General features: G+C 38.0%; 1 protein-coding gene across 9 annotated transcripts in view; it reads right to left on the bottom strand.

The window, feature by feature from the left end:
- The window catches only part of ATF7IP (activating transcription factor 7 interacting protein), a 106,280-nt gene that overhangs the window by 30,728 nt on the left and 49,912 nt on the right, over positions 1-25,640 (bottom strand). For 8 of the 9 annotated variants that reach the window (XR_012654456.1, XM_075057914.1, XM_075057913.1 and 5 more), the window contains 9 exons: positions 19,628-20,685; positions 13,601-13,687; positions 9,077-9,222; positions 7,769-7,906; positions 5,856-5,921; positions 5,069-5,142; positions 4,464-4,552; positions 2,474-3,112; positions 803-870 (listed from right to left, as the gene is read on the bottom strand). Coding sequence is in view for 8 of the 9 variants with exons in the window: in XM_075057914.1 (XP_074914015.1) it covers positions 803-870; positions 2,474-3,112; positions 4,464-4,552; positions 5,069-5,142; positions 5,856-5,921; positions 7,769-7,906; positions 9,077-9,222; positions 13,601-13,687; positions 19,628-20,685 (2,365 nt within the window). In the remaining variant the exon portion in view is untranslated. Of the gene's footprint in view, positions 1-802; positions 871-2,473; positions 3,113-4,463; positions 4,553-5,068; positions 5,143-5,855; positions 5,922-7,768; positions 7,907-9,076; positions 9,223-13,600; positions 13,688-19,627; positions 20,686-24,458; positions 25,470-25,640 lie in introns of those variants that run through there. The other variant, XM_075057912.1, reaches the window with a different exon arrangement.

Consider the following 25,640-nt stretch of genomic DNA (forward strand, 5'->3'; position numbering starts at 1 on the left):
TGCCAGACTATTTCTGCAACAAGTGAAAACCAGAATCTTGTCCAGTATATTTTCTCCTTGCTTTGAAATACAATTCAGATTTAACTATACCTTGAAACACTATTAAATGTGGAAATTTTGGCTAGAAGAAATTAATTTTATTCCCCTTAATAAAATGACTTCCAGTTAACAGCAATGTAAGCATTATGTGCTTTGTGAAATATCTATACGCAGAAAGAAAATTAATTACAAATAATTTTAAATAGCTTAATTTCAAACTTTAAGTTTCAAAGCAAGTTCAACAAATTTTAGATGAGGAATCCAGAAGTACTGCAAGTTCTCCTTTATCATGAAGTAGTTATTCCTGAAGAAAATTTCTTTTCCTTTTTTTTCCCTATGACTTATGGCAATGAAATATTAGAACTCCCAATTCTTACTAACTTCTGGATTAGTGTGGAAATGAGAGCGCTGCAATAATTTACAAAATATTTGTAGCTCTAAGTTCAAGCCCTTCAGACAAAAAGTGGGCAGGGTTTTCTTTTGTATGTTAGCTGTGTTTCATCAGACAAGTTTTTAGTGTGCTCCTGATATACTAACTCATCTACTTACACAAACCCCATCAGAAAACTTCTGAAAAGATTATCAGAAGCTCATGCTCAATACTCTGGATCAGAAGAAGAAGAAAAATACAAACGGACAGAAACTAGAAAGGATGGCACAAAAAAGAAACTAAAATTGTTTCATTATGAGCAACAAAGGTAAAGAACTTTTCTCCTGTGGATTGTAACTTTAGAATTTTTTATAGAAACAATCAACAACCTACCTGTGTTGTTCCCTCAGCAGTTCGCTTGTTTGCCGAAGTATCTGTTGGTGGCCTGCTTGTCTGGTTTTCTGAGGGGTCAAGAAATTGTTCATTTGCAGTATCTAATCAGTACTAAATACTGCTATCACCTATACAAATTTGGAGGCAATATTCAAAATTGTTTGATACTAAACATTCAGTATGTGGCACATTTAACACTTTTCTGCCCTGATTTTCAATTATAAGTATTCAAGCGTGATAACTACCATTTTTCAGAGGGAGCAGAAGATACAGAAAAGCAAAATGGCACTTTCCAGCCTAGAAGCCCTATACATTCCCTTCCTTGAAAGTTTGACAGTGTATTCAAAATATTTTATGAAAATTCCCTTGCCTATCTGAGGACAAAGCATAACTCCAACCACTCCTCCCTCCATACATAAACTGACAAGATATTAAACTGAAAACCAATTACAATTATTCAACATTTTTGTACAAAAAATTGACTGAACAATGGATGGTTAAACAGACTGTAAAATACATAACAGAGACAATTTGTGCAGTGAGACTGAGTATTTTTATTAGCTCAGCCAAACATATATCTAAACTAGCAACTTAAGCAGAAGTTGCTTGAATATTTGATGGAGACATTTAAATCCAAATTCTCTGTTCTTATTAATTTTAATCAGAGCTTAGCAACAGTGCTGGCCCAAAGCAGTGTTTCAATTCTGGTGAGAAAACTACTAGGGTATACACTAAGGCTATGTGAACTGCACAAAACGAGACATAGTTTTTTGGACACGTAGGCCCTTCCTTTGGTCACTGTGCCTGATCTGTCACAACCCTTTTTATGTTGTGTTAAATCATTACATTACCTTTAGAGCTAAAAATCAATACAAAGCATGTAACTGTCTAACTCTATGGAAGACAGATTTTAACATAGGTAACTTAGAGATGGGAAAATGAAATAAAACTAGTTCTGATGTCAAGCTCTGCTTGAGTTCATTTTAACTGTGCTAATGAGAAACTTGTTATAATTCCAACTCACTTATATCTTGAGAACCTCTTAGAAAAAAATTTTCAAGGTACGTAAAATCACCAGTGCAGAGAATCATCGTGGCATGGTGAAAGATGGAGAGAAAATACTTAAAAATATTTAATCTAGATACTGTTATTTAAACATTCATTGTGTTCTGAGACTTTATTTTAAATACAATAAAATGTACTTCTTTGGAGCTAGGTTAGTATTCAGCTGCATTTTTTCCCCCCATTTTGTTTACTTTTAAGTGTTGTGAAAATTAAGTTAATGACTATACTTTCCTTTCAGTATGTCTTTGCTTAGAAAGGCAGCCAGATTATTTTAAGAGGCTGTATTAAAAATAAATACCAAGTTGGTAATGGTAGAATAGGAGTTTCTGACTTCATGCTAGGAATTATAAAAATCAATTTCTAAATAAAATAAAGCTGACAGAGCCACGCTACTGACTCCTTCTAAGGAGAGATTATTTACAACAATGGCTGAAACTCATCTATGACAGAGATGATTTTGATCTTGACAATTTCAACAGAAAGGCAACCCAGAAGAAACATCTCAGTAAAACAGACTAACAAACAAATTTCCACAGGAGTGCAGTTTTGGGTTTCCCTTTGAGAACTATTTTCTTTTCCCAGTGTCAACATTCAAGCATAACTTACCAACTCTGGGCGCTGTAATGGTGGGTGGTTCAATAGGAGCTGTACTACTAAATGCAGAGAGGGGAATCTTCATCTGTAGGGGGGCTCGACTGCTGGTAGCATTATAAAGTCCTGAAGTACCCACTGTGGGCAAAGAAGTCCTTGTGGCCTGGGCAACAGGATGTGCAGTAGAAACAGCCTGTACTGCCAACGTTGTGCCTATTGGCCCAGCACTGGCTGGAGAGTTCCTCTGAATGCCAGGACTGGGCACAGATGGGCTGTTATTTGGTTTAGTTGGGTTAGTGGAGGCCAAAGACACTGTAGTTTTGGTAAGGCTACCAACTGTAGATGAGCTTTGTACGGATATAAATTCAACGTTGCCTGACTGTTGGTTAGTGACCAAAGTCCCTGTGTGGCCTTGCAGGAGCTGAGGCTGGGATGACACTGCGACAGGTACATGCAAGATTACGGGCAAAGACTGCAATGAGACAGACACTGACTGAGTGCTGCCACTGGGCACTTGGTTAGTGCCTACAACCGTAGCTGCGTTAGCTGTGGGAAGAACTGCTGTTGTCAAAGAGCTGGTGGAGGTCACTGGAGTCTGAGGCTTAGGGTGTCCACTGACAACTGTCGGAGGAGCCGCAAGACTGGAAGCTGGCACTACACCCCCCCCGCCAAAAAAAAAGAAAAAAAAAAAAAAAAAAAGAAAAAAAATTAAGTATTTGAACCAAGTTGGAAGTTTCACTCCAGCACAACAAATGGAAACGATTTATGATGAGGGTGGTGGGTGAGTCACTCGAACAGGTTGTCTGGAGAAGTTCTGAATGCCCTATCATCCTAAGTGTTCAAAGTCAGGCTGGACAGGGCTTTGAGCAACCCGATCTAGTTAAAGACGTCCTGGCCTATGACAGGGGGGTCGGACTAGATGATCTTTAAAGGTCCCTTCCAACCCAAACCATGTTATGATTCTATGAAAAATGTGGTATATGATTAGCGTTTTTGCAAAGAAACGTTACAGATAGTCATCTTCTGTTGTACACTCTGATATTCAATGGCCTAGTTAAAGATACAGTCAATACTGTATTTCTGTCTGAAAGAACTACATATAAATGGCAAAAAATTAAGATATACAAAGAACTATGACACAAACAGGCTTGAAGAAAGCCCCAAGATGCAACTGTTGAGAACACATGAAATATAACATTTTAAACACTCATTACAGAAACAGAAGAAAAACTCGTCCTTCAGAAAACACAAGAAAAGAAAAACTAAGTCAGTTAGGACTAATTTGCTTTGTATAGGTAGGACCTTGTATCCAGAAGGTTCTACTGAAATCAAGGATTAATGTGTCAGAGAAGATACTCAAGATACTCGCTTTTATGCAACAAAATTTCAGGATTAAATCTAAAGATCAGGAGCATAATACAGTACAGAAAGCCAGTATATGCCTACTATGAGATGATTCTGTGGAAAAGATTCAGCATTCAATATTAGGTGAACTATTTTTAAAACCAAACATGGTGTGACTACAATGAATGTAATTAATAGTGGTTTTGATTCTACATTCCCTATAAAATTCTAACCCAGAAATTCCATTTTTCAACTTGATTCCCTTAAGAAATGTGGCTTATTACTTCCTTTAGTTCCCCACTCACCTTCTGTAGCCATTAGGTAGAAGGGAAGATACCAGCATCCTACTATGATCATGTACAAAAAATGGCCTATGAGCCATATGTTTCACCTCTCAGCAGCTGAGAGACTGCAAGTTTTGCTGCCATACCCAGCAAGCAGTCTGCTGAAGCATCTCATCTACCCACATGTTCTGGCTGGCCAAATCAACACATTTTTTCCCTTACCCGGTAAGCACACTACACAAATATAAACTGGGAATGTGGTAAGGAGCTAAAAAGAATGATTTTTGACGTCATATGATGTTCAGTTAGTTACTTATTTAATGGAAAGCAGTAAAACTTTTAAGAAGTGTGTGTATATTCCATAGACAGTTTCTTACCTGCATTCACAGGGGCTTGAAAAGTTGCTGGCGTGCTCTCTCCTACATTCCTCTTTGACTCCAGCATCTGCCTCACTGTGCCAGCATTTCTAAGAAGCAAAGTTTCAGTTAGCATTTTTCAGTGAGCCATACCAGCTATAATTATGAACAGTAGAATGATAAAAAAAAAAAGCCTTATTTTACAGATATTCTTTTCATTGACATTTTCTAAACCCATTTATTTTCTGCCCTGCCCCCCCCTGCAAATTAACTTTGGATATTCCCCTACTAAATATATATATATATATATGCAGAATTATTTGCAAATTTTCAAGTGCTTGCACCAAGTTTGCCTTTCACCATGAGAATTTTCCCTTCCTCAAAATTAAACTTCCATTTTTATCCATTATTTTTTAACTGCTGAAACAACACTCATCTCAGTTTACCTAAGAATGGATTCAATACTGTCCATTTATGACTTCTGTGAAAGAAAATCTAATTTTACAATTGAAGAGCGATGAAGGAAAAGCACTTTATAAAGAAGAAAATACAGGGATTATCCATTACACTATCTTAAGTGTCCTATTGTAAATTTTAACACGGTCACAGCAATGTGGTTTGCTTACCGATATGTTGCATTGATCGTGTTTGCAGTGTCACTTGCTGCTTTCCCTGGAGACAGGGGTGCATTTGGTGAATTCTACAAAAAAAAAAAACCAAACAGCAACAACAACAAAAACCAAAAACAAAAGGCAAAAAAAAAAGCCATAACAAGACAACCATAAGTCAGCTTGCAAACTTATGCTTTTATTATATTTTATATTCATTCATTTCTGTGTGAGATACACATTTTCTGGAGCTAACACTGCAGGAGAACTTGACATGTTCTACAACTCCCCAAACCTTCTTGGTCCTACCTGCCTCCCTCTCCTACATCCTGCATTTTTATAAGTGTCTTGCCTTCGGGTTTTTATAGCATGAGGATCAAAATTTATTCTTGAATGTTCATGGACTTTTAGCTTCCACCTCTTCACAGTAATTACTCCAAAATAATCATTCTGGAAACAGAGAAATACTATTGCATGTATCCATTCCTCTCCTCCCTCCACCCCCAAAATTTGCTCTTATTTACTCTGTACTCTTCAGACCGAAGTAAATTAGATTTACTGACATAGAGTTTAAGGTGGTTTCACACTAATAATACCTTAAGAACCTTCTGTACAAATCAGAATTACACAACAGATGTCAAAAGACTATTCTTTCATATCACTGCCTTTAACATAACAAGACAAACCTACTTTGTGAACGCCATTGAACAACCAGGTCACATCTTTCTGCACATAAAATTTCTTTGTTTCAAACATAAAGTTTAGGCTAACTCAGAAAAACAAATATAACAAATCTAGTTCTTACTTCCTGTCTTTTCTTCAAGTCCTCCCTGGCTGCTCCAAACCGCTTTGTCAATCTAGCGATTTTAGCCTAAATGGGAAGAAGATGAAAACAAACAAACAAACCCATAAATATCCTCCCCAAGAACCACTAAAGAAATTACACAAACTAAAAGATATATAATTAAGACATCAAGTCAAAGACTATTTTCATATCAGGGGAAATTATTCTTCCTTGAAATACAGTACAACTACATTACTTCAGAGCAGCAGAAAGACACATTCATGTATCACAATCAAGGTATCTTAGAGATAACCTGAATTATTTTCCTTCCTATTCACAATTGTACAAGCAATCCATCTTGCAGAGGTTCATGTAATACTCTGCATGAATGAAAGCAACTGAAAGCATTTGACTGTTTTAATGCCTTATGTACCAACCACATTGAAAAATGCACCCCTTTTTGCCTTTCGTATTACCTACTCTTTCCCCATTTATCCTATTTCTCTCTCTCACTGATACACTACATATCACACACACCCCTTACTGTCAGCTTTGTTCTGCTCTATTTGATGTTCAGGTGTCAGGTTCATTATCTTCTTAAGCACCACTCTTACATCTTGTCTTTTACTTCTTGTGCCTCCCCCAATACACTATTTGGTGACCAATCCTTCTTTAATTGCCTCAGCATTACAAGATCCTAATTTACCCTGTCTAGGTTGCAGTTCTGATGGCTGACTTAATTTTGGAGGCAGTAGCTGTGCCATTTGTTCTAAGCAGGTACTTTTTCTTTTCTTTTTTTTCACAGAAACAAAGAGTTAAATTCTTTTTATGAACTCCTGAAAACACTAGGTTAGCACTAGAAGAATGGAAGATTTTTAAAAAATCAGCGAGTTTCATATACCATGATTTCAGAACTTACCTAAAAGGAGCTGGTCCACTTAGAAACCTCACTTCTTTCACATTTTCACAAAGCAAGATGACAGGCTACAATTATAGTCTGCCTTTAATTACATTTATATGTCAATTTCTGTTACCTTTTGCAATGTAGAGGTGTTTTGGAGCACCTTGCGTAATAAAAACGAAGTAAGCTGACATTGCGAGTATATTAACATCAACATGTTCACAGCCTTATATGATGTTATTAATTTGACACTGTAGTTGATGGCTAAGCATCTTAGCACTTAACAAAAAGTCAGCATAAAACGTCTGGGGTGGCGAGGGGGAAGAGTTATGTCGCATGAACTGGTCTGGCAAACTTCCATACTTTTTTTTATGTTAAAAGTAAAGTGGCCTTATTGTTTGAATTTGTTATGACATAAGCTCTTAATTGTCTTGTCACTTCAAAATTCTTCGATTTTTTTGATGTTCCTCACGTCACCACTATGTACATAATTTCTATAAAGAATGCAAGAAAGCATACTGCATTCAACACTAGTTATTTTTTTCCTTGCTAGAACATAATTACTTAGTTTCTGGGGAAATAGGTAAGTATCATGTGATGTTTCTTTGTTTGAACATTCTACAAAGTCCAGTACTATTGTCCCCCTGTTTCTGCACTTTTCTGTTTCTAAGTGAAATTCTGGCTTCACAGAGGCATTAGATATTTTCATACTTAACATTTATTTGAAGAATGTCTAAGTGGAACAGAAGAGTGGAAAAGTGGATTACTAACAACTAATGAATCAGTTTGCCAGAAGGAGGATTTACTTTGGGTTTTTTTTTGATGATTAATTGGTTGCTTGCTTCTTTCTGAGTAGGGAAATAGAATTTTACAACTCAAAAGCAACATTAGTATTTGCTGGTCCCCCCGCCCTTTCCCTTTGCGGAGTCAAAACAGCTTCCCTACTGACAACTACAAGAGACTTACTACTAAATGTTGAGGACCTTATTTTTAAATTTGACTCTAGTATGCAGTTCAACATACAAACACTCACCTGTAATTCAGTAAGCACAGTTTTATGCCTCTTGTTACATTCTACTTTCTCTATTCGGGTTTTCAAGTCCTCCAGAGTCTTGTCAAATACAGCACACTGTAAAGCAGTAAGTTTTTCTTCTAACAGTCTCTGGATAATCTGCAAAATTATTATTAAAAAAAAGAAAAATAACAATGCAATCCCAGAATTTGGGAGACCATCTATAAAAATATACTCAATTCTTAACCAGTATCCTGCTACAAACAGAACAATGACAACAGTTGTGCCTCATCAATCAAATAAATCTATAATCACCAGTAAGCATGCGGTTGCACAGCTAAGAAAAGTTTCTACATCTATTTTGGCAAATACAAATGGTCCCTCTTTGCCATTAATTCAAGAAATTAATTTCATTGCAGTATGATGTGTATAAAAGCTTATTACATATAAAAAGAACCTTAACTGCAGAAGATATTTTCATAAAGTGCTGTGTTTACACAAATTAATTTTTCCTTTTACTTTTCTGTTCTTGAGAGGAATACTGGCATTCAAAGAACAGTAACTAAAGCCATTCAACAAAACTTTATTTCTGAGATGCACTTTCCCCCTAGCAGAAATGCCCCACGTTGCTTTTCTTGCAGAAGCTAAAAATGGAAAAAGACTCATTTCCACAAAGTTTACTTGATACCTTATTATTTATTACAAATTTTTTCTCCCTCCTATACCTATTGCAGTGCAAAAATTTGCCTTAGGAAACAAAAATAAACAAGCCACAAATGTCATTCAGTTTTCTGCATCCTACATCAACGAAGTTACAATACACACTAGCAAACTAACTAATGAAGAAGGGCACAATCTTTTTTTCTTCAAGACCAGAGGTTTCTTTACATGCCAATGGTGCAATCAGGCAATTAACAACTCTATAACAATCTGAAAAACCCTATGTTGATTGCACTCTTGTTTGGAGACAGACTTTCTTTAAAGCTAGGCACACAATATAAGCGCACCACATATAAACCTTTATACCTCCTTTGCTAAGATTCTACATCTATAGTCACATAAGACCTAAGAGTTTAAATATTTAGCACATTTCAAATTTAACTCTGGCAACATAGTTTTCAAATGGTATTTGGTCTCTTCTTAAAAGCAGGGCTATATGGAACTTTATATGAATTAACCACCTTTGTTATTTGAATTACGTCCCATTTTCAACCACAAAAAAGAGTGTTTGGGGGGCAGGGAGTATGTGGGAAAGGATAGCTAATTCAAAGATGGTTAGACAAGTGACAGGTGCGTGTTTGCCATCTTCGTTCCACACTTCCATCCTACCTTTTGTAATTTTTGGTCAACATCCTTTCTGGCTGTAATTTTTACTTGAAGTTCTGCTTCATAATCTTCTCCCATGTACCGACGACGTTTAGAATGAACACTGTCCATGTCCTCAGATTTGGAACGCTTTCTCCTTGACGCTTCACCTGGAATAATTAGATACAACTACTCGTGAGGAACCCTTGAAAAAACAGGTATCTGCAGAATGCCTTGATTATTATGAAGTTTCATTTGTCACCAGTTTAAACTTTTTCATCCTAAACCAGGAAGAAAGCCTTTGGAAAAACAGGATGTTTGATGACACCAAAGCAGAACAACAGTCCCTTTTGTCTCTGTACACTGCTGCCCTGTTAGTGAGTTCTGCTTTTTAAGACACCAAACCATGGCCCCAAATGCAAAATAGCTCTAGTACCACCATTCCCTTCTCCAGAACTTGCCTCCAAGTTCTTCCTGCTCCCATCAGCACCTTCCTATAATGAAGTATGGCTTCTGAGAAGCATAACAAAACTCTCTTCTGAAAAAGGAATCCTTTTCTCAGGATTCCAGCCAAATAAAACCACACCTATTCTGCCTGTGTCAGCAATGAACTTTTTTTCTACCTGCCATGAAGTTTTAACCTGTACCTCCAATCCCTGACTGAAAAAAGATTCAAACCTTTTTCTTACTTCTTGGGTAAGAAGGAAAGTAAAAATCTAACAAAAGAACAGGCTCAAAACAGAACTATATTATAAAAATCATTTTCATCACAGTGATGAAACACAAAAGAACCAAAGAGACCTCATTCACTCATCCAGCTCCTGGCACTGTATCCTCTAGAGATCCACATATAAAAAAAAAAAAAAACAACAAGCCTAGGTAAATTATCAGGAAGGGAAGCTACAGAGCATACTGTGTGTACCTGACCACCATCAAAACACCATAGGCCATACCTCCCAACCCCTCCACTCCAAACCTGAGGATGCACAGGAATTAGATGAATGAAGATTCACTGGAGATTGAAACAGCATAACAAAGTTACTTTCCTCTGCCATTTTTTTCTTTTACTTGTACTACATACACTCTGAGCTGTATTTCTAACTTCACAAATTTCTTATAGTCTGATTTTTTGATGGTTAGATTTCTGATGCTTTCAGTCTGATCTGATTTTCTGATGGTTTGTGATTTTTTTTTGAGAGTTGCACTAATTGCACTATTGTACTAAAAATTATTAAAAGGTAGTATTTTAAAATCTGCATGACAGCCTAGGTTATTTTTAAAAGTTTGTGAAAGCGTAGGTCCTCAGATTTTAGGTAAGTTTTATAGGGCCACAGGGATCTTCATAAAAATTTGAAGAATGATGAATATTTGCAAGCCATATATATGTTTAAGGTATGAGTTCATCTTTTTTTTTCCAGAATGTCTGTAAACACCGGAAAATGAAGAAAAAAAACCCCCAAAAAACAACCAACCAACCAATCAGAGCTACATCTCCAACTTTCTTCCATCCATCAGAAAAACTTGTAGAAATAAAACTAAAAAACAGCCCGTATATAGTTAGAACACTACTCCCAGACTAGTGAAGACAAGTTTATTATGATCTTCAATACGACTCTTTCCTACTCCTAGTCAGTCTCTTTAGAAAAAGCTTAACCACGGAACAGTACAAGTAGTTTGTAACATGCAAGAGCTACTTACATATTTAATAGAACATGTTTAATGTTCAGGTACTTTGTTCTGAAGCAGATGCTGCATCGAACTTCACTGCAGTTAGATTCTCTCTGAAGAGCTTCAGGGTGCTTGCTACTAGCGAAAAGGATCTATCTAAAGGAGGCTGTGACTTCTAGGAAACTAGCAGCTTCTAATGAGCTCATTAGCTATTCTTGATCAAAGGGTGCTTTGTGCTTCTGTTCCAGCTGATTCCTTATGGAGGCTCAAACACCCGTTCAGCAGGTACTAGGGAGAGGTCTACATTACTGCTGGGCCTAGAGGACAGCTCCCAGAAAGCAGTGAACAAACACAGGACTTTGCACAGTGGGGTGCACAGAAGGTGGATGGTCCCTGCACTCAGTAATGGTGGTGATGTGCCACATGGTGTGGTCTGCAGCAGCCACTGGAACAACTTTCCCAGTAGTGTCAGAGCCTCCACCCAGAGTGAGCTATTCTGGGGGAAGATATGGCTTTGCAAGCCTTGGGCTGCAGGGATTATCTAGGGCCTCCCATTCCGGCTAAGGCTGTGGCAGTGGGAGATGAGCTTCTTGGCTACAGAAAGTGCAAACTAGTGGGAGACCTGTGTTACTAGGTTAAAGGAGCTATGGGAGGAAGTCAGGGATGGAACAACATCAGAAATTATGAGAAACAGATTGGCTGGATATATGCCAAGATCCTGCAGCCTCAAGAACCACAACCCTCAATTGTACCAAAGGAGGTACAGTTACAGCCTGAGCTTACGCAGATGGGAAATGGAGACTCCCATGATGACAAAGGCTGGAAGCACCAGGACAGCAGCTCCCACTCTGCCTGCAGACGTACAGGACAATGACAGATTTGGTTCAGTGCCCTTATAGCAGATATGGGGTGGGCAGCTCCGCCCCATGAAGTGTCTGAACTGGCTAAGCCTGAGCCGTGCAGTAGCACCACATATTAGTAGCAAGTGACTCCCTGTCTGCAGTGGATGGAGGCCCCCATCTGCTAGGGACAGGTGACCTATGAGAAAGATAAAGTCACTATGTGGGTGGGAATGGGCTTAGGAAAGCCAAAGCTCACTCTAAGCTGAATCTGGGGACAGGCATGAAAGGTACAAGTATACCAGTATACCAGCAGCAAAAGGAAAACTAGGGAAAATATGTCCCCTCTGCTGAATGAGGCAACAGAGCAAGTGACAAAGGACACAAACAACCCAGGCACTCAATGCCGCCTTTGCCTCAGACTTTAATGAGAAGACTTGCCTTTAGCAATGCCAGCTCCCCGAGACCAGTGGGACAGTCTGGAGTAAAGGCAGACTTGCTCTCAGTGGAGGAGCGCTGAGTTAACACTTAAGCAAACTAGACGTACACAAGCCCATCCAAGCCAGGAGGATGCACGCAAGTGCCAAGGGAGCTGGCTGAGGTACTGCAAGGCCACACTCAACCTCTGAAAGGTTGTGGCAATCACAGAAGGTTCCTGAGGACAGGAGTGACATTCGCTTTCTTCTAATCCTCAGGAAGGGCAAGAAGGACCTAGGGAATTACAGGATAGTCAGCCTCACCTCAATCCCTGGGAATGTGATGGAGCAAGTAATTCCAGAAATCATCTCCAAACATATTTAGAAGGTGATGGGGAATAGTCAGAATGGATTTATCAAGGGGAAATCATGCTTCATCAGCCTGATAGCCTTCTACAATGAGATGACTGGCTTAGTGGATGAGGGGAGAGCAGTGGAAGCTGTTTATCTTGTCTTTAATAATGCTTTTGACACTCAAACCACTCTCAGAGACAAACTGATGATGTATGGCCTAGATAAATGGACTGGCTCAACTAGTTCTCCAAGAGCTGTGATTAGCGGCACAAAGTCCATTTGGAGCTCGTCACTAGTAACGCACACCAGTGGATGATACTGGTACCAATGCTAACATCTTCATTAATCACCTAGATAATGGGATTGAGGGCATCGTCAGCAATTTGCAGATGATACAAAACTGGTTGCTACAATAGACGGGTTATGCTTCCATTCAGAGTCACCTTGACAAGCTGGAGAAATAGGCAAACAGGAACCTCATGAAGTTCAACACAAGGAAATGCAAAGTCCCACACTTGGGTAGGAATAAACCCATGTACTAGTACAGGCTGGGAACTGACTGGCTGGAAAACAGCTTTGCAGAAAAGGCCCTGGTGGTCTTCACGCACATCAAGTTTAATGTGAGCCAGCAATGTGCCCTGTTGGCAAAGAAGGCCAACAACATCCTTGGCTGCCTGAGGAAGAGTATTGCCAGCAGGTCAAGGGAGGCAATTATTCCCCTCTAATCAGCACTGTGAGACTGAACCTTGAGTCTTGTGTCCAGTTCTGGGCTTCTAAATACAAGACAGACATGAGCATACTGAAGAGACTTCATTGTAGGGCCACCAAGATGTTTTATGGACTGAAGCATCTGTCATATGAGGAAATGACAGCTGGCATTGTTCAACTCGAGAAGGCGGTTAGGGGAGATTTTTTGATGCGTGTAAACTACCTGATGGGTAGAGGGTGAAAAAAGACAGAGCAAGACTCTTAGTGAGTACCAGTGAAACGACGAGAGAAATGGATGCTAATTGAAATACAGGAAATTCCATTCAAACATATCAAAACTTTTTTTACTGTGAGGGTGGTCAAACACTGGAAGTGGAACACTGGAAGCTTGTGGAGATACTCAAAACCTGTCTGGACATGGTTCCGAGCAAACTGCTCTAGCTGACCTGGTTTTGAGCAGGTGGTTTGGACAAGATATTCTCCAAAGGTCCTTTCCAACTTCAACAGTTCTGTGTTTCTAACATGTACGACCAGTAGAGCATAATAGTTTTAATATTACATACTTCTCTCTGTGTGCTTCTCCTCTTCTTTGTGGGCCTCTTCTTCTCCACCCTCTTCACTCTCCTTTCTTCTCTCCTCCTCCACCTCTTCTACAAACAGAACAAAAACCCCCAAGAGTTACTTATGCTGACCTACAAAAGTCTTGTAAGAGTCCTACTGAATGCTTATGAAAAACCATGCTGGGGAAGGCAAGAGAAATAAGTGTGACACAGAGAGAAGGCAGAGATGAAAAAAATCAGAGATACCTTCAGAACAAAAATTTGAGCTACCGTACAACACAGGAAGATTGGCTTCTGGATTTGCTTAGCTTTAAAATCAACTGAATGCCTCAAAGTTACCTCTGAAATTTTTAACGTAGTTAAAGTTCTCAATATATTATTTTAGTTTATTTTTCACCTAGGAAAAAAAAGTATAAAAATTTCAGTAACAAAATACTAATATATTTCTCTATCTATTTACAATTGGCAAATTCAACCATAATCTTTATGGTAGAAAAGGCCTAGATTCTTCTTTTCTTAACAAATATGAATTTTCGTTTAAAGTTTCTTCCTGATACAAAGCATCACAATTTAAGACTAGTTATTTAAACACATAACAGTTCAGGAAATTCTTAAAAAAAGAAAAATCTGAAATAACACCCCCAAATACAAAGAGGTTAAAATGAAAAATGTTAACACTTCCTGAAAACTTTTATTATATGTACCATGAATGTCCATTATGTGTTTTGTACAGGCTGTATTTGCTACCTCCTGTGCTCCCTACATACAACACAAAACTATTACTTTTAAGATTACATTAAAATTGATCCAGAATATAACAGAACAAGTCAGCACTGTTAAGCACATCTTGATCTGTACACTACTCCAATATCCTATTTTCATTTTGTTATTACAGCAGAGTTTACTAGCTTTTTTAGACAAAGTTCTAGCTGCAAAGATATGCCTGGTGTTCTCTTAACAATAAATTTAACTTCTATTATGAAAAACATTTGAATGATTTAAAATAAGTCACCTAATAAATCAGAAAAAGGAAGAAGTCAGAAAACCAAAACCAGAAATTATGAGATTTTTCATTTTGTTAATTTATACAAGAAATATTCATACCACATAAATTCTTCAAACCCAATCTGATTTATTTTTAAGATAATAAAATGGCATAGTGCCTATGCCACCTGCTTTTAAGACTTATAGATAGGCTTCATATATTTAATTGTTATCCATAAAACAGGACTCATTTACCTAAGGATCTAAAGGAGAGTCATTAAGTTCAAGAGTACTTTTCCCACAATTTACAGATTTTAATATTCAACTGAAAGATACAAATATTCCATGGAAAGATACACAGACCTAGAATGTCTTTAAAATATGTTACAAGTTTCAAAGCTGAGCTTTCTGAGTTCTATGTAGAGAACAAAGTAATTTCAAGGACAAGTAAGACCCTTCCTTACAGACTTCCATCACTCTGAACAAGTTTAGCTCGTTTAACTAAAAGTGGTTTAAACACAGTGCCCAGCTAAACCTCTCTAGTTAAGAAGGTTCAAACCATAATACAGAGATAATTTTACAACTGGCTAACAGCTTATTTTTCACTGATAAGCTGCGATCTCATTATCCTGATGCTAGACAGGCAGAAGCAATGAATGAAATTACTATTTTTTTAAAGGATTGCATATCACTAAGTTATCACTGTATTTATCACACAGTTGCCTTAAGTCACGCTATTTGCTGTGGATCTGAACACAAAGGTGGTCACCCATCACTAAACAGTTGATAATACCTTTAAATAATTTCTACAGCTGCAAGCATTTAGATCTGCTTAATGACTGACTGGATGCATATCTGAATGTCAGTTCTGCCAAAATATACATATAAATGGAAATAAAAATAATAAGTAAGCATAAGAGTATCTGAACCGTATTTGCAAGTTATTCTGGACTGCGCTGTCATACTCTTACTGTTCCATAATCCTGTAACCACAACATTCTCCTTACAGATGGGCTAGAACTGATGTGCACAGACAGCAATCACAAGAAGGTACAAAAGCATAGCCTTTCTAAGTAGTGAATCCTTGATCAAGCTCTACCTAGAAGTTACGATGAAGCAGAAATACAAGATTCGTCTATTTTTCTTTAGGAAGAAATCACAGATTCATGTATTTTCAAAGGACTCATCATGACCCAGACAAGCTGGAGAAATGGGATGACAAATGCTTTATGATATTCAACACAGACAAATACAAAAGTTCCGTACCTGGGAAGGCAGAACCCTTGCAATGACACAGGCTAGGGCCCACGTGACTGGGGAGCAGCTCTGCTTTCAGGACTCGCATAGACAGCAAGCGAAGCATGAGCCAACAGCGTGCCCTTGGCAGCAAAGGAGGTCCACAGCATCCTGAGCTGCATTTACAGGAACAGAGCCACGGTATCACAAGAAGTGGTTAGTACCCTTTACCTGGCACTCATTATGCCATCTCTTGGTAAGGAGCAAGGGACTGCTAAAGGGCTGGGAAACATGACCTGTGAGAGAGGCTGAGAGAGCTAGGCTTGTTCAGTATGGAGAAAACAAATCTTAACGAGGACTTAAAAACCAGCTTTTCAATACCTGTAAGGTGGCTTTTGAGAAGATGGAGCCAGACTCATTGTAAAGGTACATAGCAAAGAATAAGAGACAACACGTGTAAGCAGAAACAAGAGATTCCAACTGATAGAAAGAAAAACATTTCCATCATGAAGAGAGTCATAGAATCATAGAATCATTTAGGTTGGAAAAGACCTTTAAGATCACCGAGTCCAACTGTCAACCATGCCCACTAAACCATGCCCTGAAGTGCCTTGTCTATGTGCTTTTTGAACACCTCCAGGGATGGTGAGTCCACCACTACCCTGGGCAGCCTGTTCCAGTGCCTGACAACCCACTCAGTAAAGAAATTTTTCCTAATATCCAATCTAAACCTCCCCTGCTGCAACTTGAGGCCATTTCCTCTTGTCCTATCTCCAGCCACCTGACAGAAGGGACCAGCACCCACCTCACTACAACCCCCTTTCAGGTAGTTGTAGAGAGCGATAAGGTCTCCCCTCAGCCTCCTATTTCTCCAGACTAAACCGCCCCAGTTCCCTCAGCTGCTCCTCATAAGACTTGTGCTCCAGGCCCCTCACCAGCTTCATTGCCCTTGTCCAGACTTGTTCCAGCAACTCAACATCTTTCCTGTAGCGAGGGGCCCAAAACTGAACATAGTACTTGAGGTGCATCCTTACCAGTGCCGAGTACAGGGGAACAACCACCTCCCTGCTTGTGCTGGCCACACTATTTCTGATACAGGTTAGGATGCCGTTGGCCGCCTTGGCCACCTGGGCACACCACTGGCTCATATTCAGCCGGCTGTCGACCAGCACCCCAGGTCTTCATCTGCTGGGCAGCTTTCCAGCCGCTCTTCCCCAAGCCTGTAGCACTACATGGGGTGGTTGTGACCCAAGTGCAGGATCTGGCACTTGGCCTTGTTGAACTTCATACGATTGGCCTCAGCCCATTGATCCAGCCTGTCCAGATCCCTGTGTAGAGCCTTCCTACCCTTGAGCAGATCAACCCTCCCTCCCAACTTGGTGTCATCTGCAAACTTATTGAGGGTGCACTCGATCCCCTCATCCAGTATTAATAAAGATATTAAACAGAACTGGCCCCACTACTGAGCCCTGGGGAACACCACTTGTGACCCGCATCATTGGAACAGGTTACCCAGAGAGGTCATCCGGTCTCCATCAGTGGAAGTTTTCAAGATCTAACTGGATAAAGTTCTGAACTACCTTGCCTAATCTCACAGCTGACCCTACTTTGAGCAGGAGACTGGACTAGAGACCTCTTGAGGTCCCTCCCAACCCGAACTACTCTATTATTTGGTCACAACTCTCCTGCCTATTATAAAATAAAATAAAAAATTATCAAGCGATTCAAACACAAAGCATAATATTCTCTTAATTATTTATTACCACATTTTTAGTTGAAAAAAAAAATCCATAAAGAACTTAAAGATTACCACTGAGAAATCCAACATACATTAATCGGTCCTCCAAAGCCTGTTGGACAGAAGTGTGCCTGATTTCTCATTTGCAAAATCCAGTGGATCAATGATGCAGCAGTTCTGTCTTTGTCTGCTACATTAAAGAAACCTCTTTCCACCATATATTCAGCTCCTGTTTGCAGACAGTATAGACCTTCTTAATCTTCTATTGGATGAACAAAACTTAGGTTCTTTTAAGCCTTCCAGTAAAAAGTTTGTTTCCTAAATGCTGAAATATTTTTTTCAGCAACTCTCTGAAAGCCTTCCATTATCCCTTTTTGAAATAAAAACCAGAAAAGGAAATATTATTACAGAAAAGTGGTTTCATCAGTGCCATTTAAGTGTAACTTATTTTCCTATTTGCGAATTCAAGAATTTTGACAGCTAGTTCTATCACAACACAGGAACTAAAGTTCATGTTTAGTTGTTTATCTGCCATTACATGCTCTGAAGTTCTCCTCAAACATTACTTTCTAGAAGACAAGCTGTATCCTTTTAAATGTTAACTGCACTCTTAATTCTTAAAAGGTTGTACTTGGGTGTGGTGCTTGACTTCAGTCTCCCTTAACAAAGATCAGTAACAAGTAAGTTCTCTTTCAAACTATCTCTGGAGGGCATGAAATGCCACTGCTGTAGAGAAGCCTAGAATCAAGGTGTCTAGAATGCACTCAAAGTGCTAGCAATTCTGAGGAAGACAGACTTTTGCAATCTCAGTGCAACACCCAACACCTAAACAGGATCCTTAGAAGAAACTACGGAATCTAGCTTTTCTCTGTTTAACTGGCATAAATTTTAAAGGTAAATACCAGAAAAGAAGGAAGAGTCTGAAACATGGCTGAAGAGACATACTCTTATCTCCCTCTCTCTAGCTGTTTAGAGACTGAAGACTCAGAATGCCATCACACATTAGCGAAAGACACTGTTTCATCATTAGTGAAACAAGAGTTGAGAAACTATGGTTACTAACTTGCCAGACGCTGAAAGACACCTGAAGCTTGTTTAATCTATGGAATTCCTACTCAGTCAAGCATGTTTAAACACATTTGCATTACCACTGTTGTCATTTCATAAAAAGCTATGCAAGGTGGGGGGAAGAGAAAAAAGCCACCCCAAGATCATTTGAAACAACAGCTTTCTTAATTGCAGATAGAAAAGCAGTGTCAACTTATCTGTAATTTATTCATCTGTTTTATTTTCAGAAGTGCAACTGTATGACAATAAGTGCCCTATGTAAAAAACAAACAAACAAAATCCTTACAAAACTGTATGACAATAATAGACTATAGAGGACATCCAATTCAGTTTAACATAAAAAAAATTCTTCTGCTAACTACAAGAAGAGACTGAAGTACCAGCTTACTGCAATCAATGCTTTCAAATGTTAATCAGTTGCCACAGTCACCAGATAAAAGGTCAATAAAACCCACTATGAGTTAAATGTATAAAAGCTATATAGCATGAAAACCATACATTACTTGCATTTTTTCATTAAACCTTTCCAATACTGTCTTTTGGTGAAAAAAAGAAATTTGAAACAAATGGGACTTTGTGGCATGCCTGGATTACCAGCATGTTTTTATTCTTATTATTTATTTGCACGTTAAAGAAAGTTGAGATCCTTTCTTCCCCTCAAGAACAGAAAATGAACACATTTCTCTTCTCACAAATCCTTCTATTTCATGTCTGGCAATTACTCATCTTCCCTCTTCTTCCACCCACCATACCACCCCAGTCTGCAAAAAGTATGAGAAAAAAAACCCAAACCAAACTAGATCTTGAAGATGACAGTTTTTTGGTGTTACCTTCATTTTTTTCTGCAGGCCTCAAATTCCATCCTTGAGAACTGTAAGACTACGTAACACAGAATTGGTGGGTAAGACTGCCTTTTTGATTTAGAAACGTCACAAGTGTGTCATTCTAAGAAATGAACAAAATCCCAGACTTGAATCAAAACTACCCATTTATAAAATTCTTACCTGGAAGACTTGACTTGTTTGGTAGTATTATTTCAGCACGTTCCTCCTTCTCATCACAAGCATCCTCTTCATCAGACAGTACTAAGAAAGCTTCTTTTGGCAGACTTTCACTGCTTTCCTGCTTGGATGGTGAACCCAAACAGTTGTCTATCTTCTCTTCTAAGTCTGGGACTGTGTCATCCACTGGAAGCAGAGAACTTTTAGAAAAACAGCTCAGTTCATCTTCAGCAGGGGCTAGTTTTTCCAAAATTGGAATAATTTCATCTGTTTCCATAGAGTCAGTATTGTCCAACATACTTCCACTTGGCTCATCTATTGTCTTCTGAACAGTGGTTTCTGAAAGACCTGCAGGGATGCCTCGTTTGTCCTTTGGTTCCTGGTCACCTTCCATACTGCTAGAGATGGCTTCTTCTCCAACAGCATCTTCAACAGTTCCTTCCTCAGTCCTTTTTGCCTCACCAGATGAATCGGAATTAATAGTTAAGTCATTTGCTTCTCCCTTCTCTTCAGAAGAGTCACTGATACCACAAATTGATTTACTTTCACCTTCTAATGGGATGTCACTCTCTCTTTGGTCCAAATGATCTTTTGTATTATTTTCTTCATGGAAGTTATCTTTATTGCTACCAAGCACTCCATTTTCAGCCTCACAAGCTAAAGCAGTATCAGTATCTTTATCTTGTGCAGGAGTAACATCCTCTGGAGACAGCGTTAGTTTGGGTTCTATGTCATTGACTATGTTCCCTGCCCTACTTTCAGGGCTTTTTGCTTCACTAATTTCATCAGAAGCGGTTCTTCCTTCTTCAGAGTTAACACACAAGTCCACTACGCCATTAACTTCCCTCTTGTCCTCCATACAGTCTGTATTGCCTAAAGGGGAATTTAAATCAGAATCTCCATTCTCATGCTTTCCATTTAACAGTTTAACTTCAGTTGTCTTCAACAGCTCCTCTTTAACCTTATAGACAGCTTCAAGTTGTTGTCGATCACTTACTCTCATAGTTTTTCGTGCTTTAAAGACCTTTTTCTGAGGTTCATCTGTGCTATCCATCTTGACCCTTAAAAAAAAAATGAGAAAGAATTGTGAAAATAACAATTTATTATCATCATATGAGAGTGTTCCTAAGAAAGACTGTAGCATTTAGCACATTTTAAAAGCAAACCGGTTTAACTGCGTCTACAAAAACAAAGAAACACCTGACGACACACTTAAATTTTGTTTGTCCTCAGAAAAAGTGAATACAAGTTTCTATGTATGCTGCACAAACACATGTATGTAAAGACCACTGAGATCACACTGTAACATTATGTAGTAATATTCTGACCACACATTTTAGACCAGTCGTCTCATAGTATTATGACAGCAAAGCCACACAATGAGGTTTTCTAGCTAGAAACAGATATTGTGTAAGAGCCAGCAGCCTCTCTTCTTATAAAAAGTAAGAAATATTCTTGGTCTACCAGTTTACATTTATCTTTCCAAAACTATGTAATTTCACGAGTTTCAGATAGAATTAACGACTGGGATAAATGACAAGATTTTCATATCAAGTAACTTCTAAGAAAACTTCAATATATTGAAAGAATTTCTGAATGTGTTAAGGTACTTTTTTTCTTCTGTAGAGATAAAATAGACATTCAACCTCCATATTTATACAATGGTTAAATGAATTTGGGTTTTTAGAGCACTTTCATTCAATCTGCAATAATATTTTACTAAGACCATTTGTGCTCATAAAAACTACAGCTCTTGTAGCTCCTTGTAGAAAAACATCCTTTTTCAAGGAAAACTGATGGGTTTGCCCTCCATATAATTTTATTCATTCCATCCACCCATGCAAATATTAAGAAAAATAAGAACATTAATACATAAAAAAATTAAGAAAAATAACATTCAAAAATCTACTTTATCAAATCAATAGAGTTAAATCAAGCATAGAGCAAGCATTACCTAGGAATTTAAAATAATTTTGTTGAAATACAACAAAATCTTATTTCATTTGCTTCCATTAAACAAAATAAACAAAATCCAGAGTTTCTTGTTTTAGAACCCAGTTTTGAAGGATCAGATATTATATAACAATATTGTTCAGAAGCAGCAAGCAGTTACGGAACTTGTTATATCCTAAATGAAACTCAGCAACTAAGATCTTGAATCAGCTGATGCTAACCAATTTAACTCTACTGAAACTACTACACCATCAGAAATTACTCCTGTCTAGGATATGGCTTTTCTTAAGTTTCTCAAAACATGTGAAAATTCACTTGGGTAACAGTACTTAAAAGATATTACAGCAAGTAGAAAAAAAGAAAGAAATTAAATCAGGCAGTTATCTCTATACGAATTTTATTTTATTTTTTCCACAAGCACCAGATAAGTGAGTGTTCGTACCATTGATAAAGCAGAATTATTAGACGAAGAATGCCTTTTAAGTATTTAGTACAGTTCATTTTGCATCTTCCCCCAATCCACTTTCATTCACAGAGCTGAGAAATTCATTAATAAACTGCATTTTGTCTTTTCAGGTGGGGTATACTTTTTTAAAAATTATTTTTTAATTAAAAAAAAGGCAGGACTACCGCCAACCCTAGCTCAGATCAGCGATGGTTTTATACAACCAAGTCATAAAATTCACAAAACAGGGATTCCACAGCCTGTAAGTAACAGTTTGGCTACACCCTCTTTGTAACTAACCTTGCCTACAAGTTTTATTTAGGCAGCCGTAAGATCGCCTTTTAGCCTTCTTTTCAGCACATTAAAGTTGTAAAGCTCACTCAGCATCTCATCATAGTTCATGTACTTCAGGCTTCTATAATTTTGTTAATCCTCTGCTGGATCCTTCCTAGTTTACTTGGAAGAGTTTGTTGATTAAGTAAATTATTTAACATTTATGCATTACCCAACTACAATATTCTACGGTAAGACATGAATATATATTCTAAGCTACAATATGAATTCAACTATCAAGACAAACTCTAAACCTTACACTCGCGTCATACTGTACTTTGCAATTATAAGGCTTCTTTTACACTTAGTTAACATGACCTGACAAAAATACGAGCAAAATAGAAAGCAATACGATTAAAAAAAATCCCTGTTTTGCATTTCCTATTAACATAACACTGAGAATCCTTTCCACTTTATTTCAGTTCTTTTCTGCATGACAACCTAGAATCCTTGTATTTGAGTAACTGATGGTGCTTAAACAACACTTCGATTCACACCTCAGGAACAGATGAACAAATCTTCACAAAAGGTTGTACGAGCTATAGACTCTCAATAATAACCAGTAAGACATGATTTTTGCCAGTCTGAACTAGATTTTCTGAATGGGATTGCGTATTACTGCATTGCCACTAGTGGGAGCAAAGTAACACATACAGAAACACTGATCTGAAACATCAGTTTACTTGTTTTTAGAAAAAGTTCTCATCACATAACCATTTCCAGTCAGATGAAATATGAACTGCCGGTGAGCTGTTTATGTCTCTCCAGAGCTGCCTACATGCTAAATACGGTATCTTCATATTCTTCCAGAAGAGGATACATTTAACACAGTAATTCTAGTCCTGAAGTTAGGAGAAGCATATCAAAACCTCTAGTATTTCAGAAGTGCGCGTGCAGTTTTTGAAGGCACATCCCTTCTTTCTTCCCAGAAACTTAGATGTAGAGCACATTTTTTAACATCACTATAAAACCATATATCAGGCTGTCACATAATAGTTATCATCATCATGCTCACATTCCACGCATATAATCCCGTACAACCAGCATGCATACTCTTACAGATGTATATTTCGTATTGGATATTTGGAAAAAATTATCCAATTTGGGGAAAAAAAAGAAAAGAAAAGAAAATTCCAGGCTTGGCTAACTTTGAACAATTCCAAGAGCTCCTAACAGGTGACCAGATAGTGAGAGTCTTCTGTTAAAGTAGTACAAGGATACAGGGCCTTTATATAAAAACTAAGACAAGTAGTTTGACGTCCCAGACTACAATGGCTTCTTTTATAAGCACTACCCAGAATTTAAAAGTCCTTATATTACAAAATTCAGAATCCTACTTTTCCTATGACCAAAAGATATACTAACAGATTAATAAAATGTTCACAACTTAAAATCAAATTCATAAGTGCATCACTTGAGTAATCATAAAATATAACTTCAAACAAATTAATATTTTCTGCTCTAGCTTCTTTAAGCATCTAAGCAGTCTTTCACTCATATTTTTAACATGAAATAAAATACAATAAATACAGAGTAAAATGAAGGGCACATCCTCTTTGCATTTGCCAAGAACAGCAGTCTAAAACCCAAAACAACCAAAACCCAAACATCAGAATACCTTTATATTGATGCTTCCTTACTTTTTTCTTAAAAAAAACACTGAATGAATTAAGCTTGAATTTCCAATATATTTCAAAATAATGTTTACTTTTTATCTTAGGATATTATCCAAAATCTAGTTTAAAAACAAAGTTCTAATACAGTTCTACTGTGAACCTGTACGAAAAAAAGGCTTCTCATAAAATTCCATTGTTAGATAGTTAACTCGTGCATATTTTCAGCTCAATCCCACAATCTTTTGCAACCAAAGAATACGCAATAAAAGCTACCGTGACAAAATTATAAGCATAGATGAGATTAAAAGATGAACGCTAAATGCCAGTTAACAGCTAAATATCATGTATCACTGCAGACCAGCCTTAAAGCACCTCCAGCCATACCCACAAGGGAGCACACTGCAGCCAAGTAACAGATTTCATGCAAGAGCCGAGTAAAAGAAGAAACAAATAAATCGGTAACCAGTCCAGACAGGTTTGGCCATACCAGTGCAAGCCAATCAGCAGCCATCTGATAAATACTGCCTTCCAGTCTTTCAAAGGGGTAAGGAGGTTGCCCTTCAGAGAGCAACTCCAGAGCAGGTTACATGAATTCAGTCTTGCAAAAATAAAACATTTAAAACAAGTAGTGTTCTAAATGAATGTATGTTCGTAGTCTTCCTTTATACTTAAAAATTAACACAAAGTTTAGCTATGTTTGCTATGCACTTCCCTCATCTGATGCTTACGTATTTTCAGATTTTACTCATCGCGTGACCAAGTCACAAGAAGGGAACGAGTGGCCAAGGCACCGAGCCAATAGAGAGGCATCTTCTATTTCAAAGAAAGGTGTTTGTACGGTGCAGCACAAAATGACTCCTGCATGTAGAGCTAGGTGTGTAAGGGTTAAATGCTGTAAATAAGGTAGTAGGTTTTGGTTCCCTTGTTTTGAATTTTTTAAACACAATAATCCATTCTGAAACACCAATACACACATTGTGTATATTTGTTTAGATACCATTTATGAAAATTTCCTTTTTAAACTTGAAAGTCGTATATACTTCAGCATCAGAGACACAAACACACCATTAGGCACCTCCCTCCAGTAATATCTGGAGCTTTCTTTCTCACAACCAAATGTGTGCTACATGGCAAAACAAAAACATGCCAGTGCAGCTAGAAATACGGAAAGGATTCCTCTCTCAGCAATTAAAAAGTTTTCCCTCTATTTCCCTTTCTTTTTAAAATTATTATTACTCTATAAGATCGCAGCCCTAAAGCAACAAAGGAAGGTATTAGCTTAGCTGCTGTGGATTAGCCTATAATCGTGTGCTCACATGAGCAGCCCCAAGAGCTGCTTGAAACGTCAGCCAATCAGCAAGCAGCTGCCTGAATCCTGCCTAGTAACAGGCAGCAGACAAAGAGAAGGTCATGGAAACAAGGGGGGGCAGGGGGGGAAGCTGGAATCTAAACAATAGTGCACAGTGTGGTTTGCATAATATCACTGGTCTAGAACAGCACTGGCACAGGGTTCCTGGAGTGCACGCAGTGCTAGCCAAAAGCACCACAACCATAAATATTTGCCAAAGCACGAGAACTACATGGAGGAAGTAAAGCCTTTGATCAAGATAATCAGTGCTCAAATATGCAAGTCTACTTAAAATATATCATAGTCAAATCAAAGAAAGCA

This window comes from Buteo buteo, chromosome 26 (genome assembly GCF_964188355.1).
Source record: "Buteo buteo chromosome 26, bButBut1.hap1.1, whole genome shotgun sequence".
NCBI lineage: Eukaryota > Metazoa > Chordata > Aves > Accipitriformes > Accipitridae > Buteo > Buteo buteo.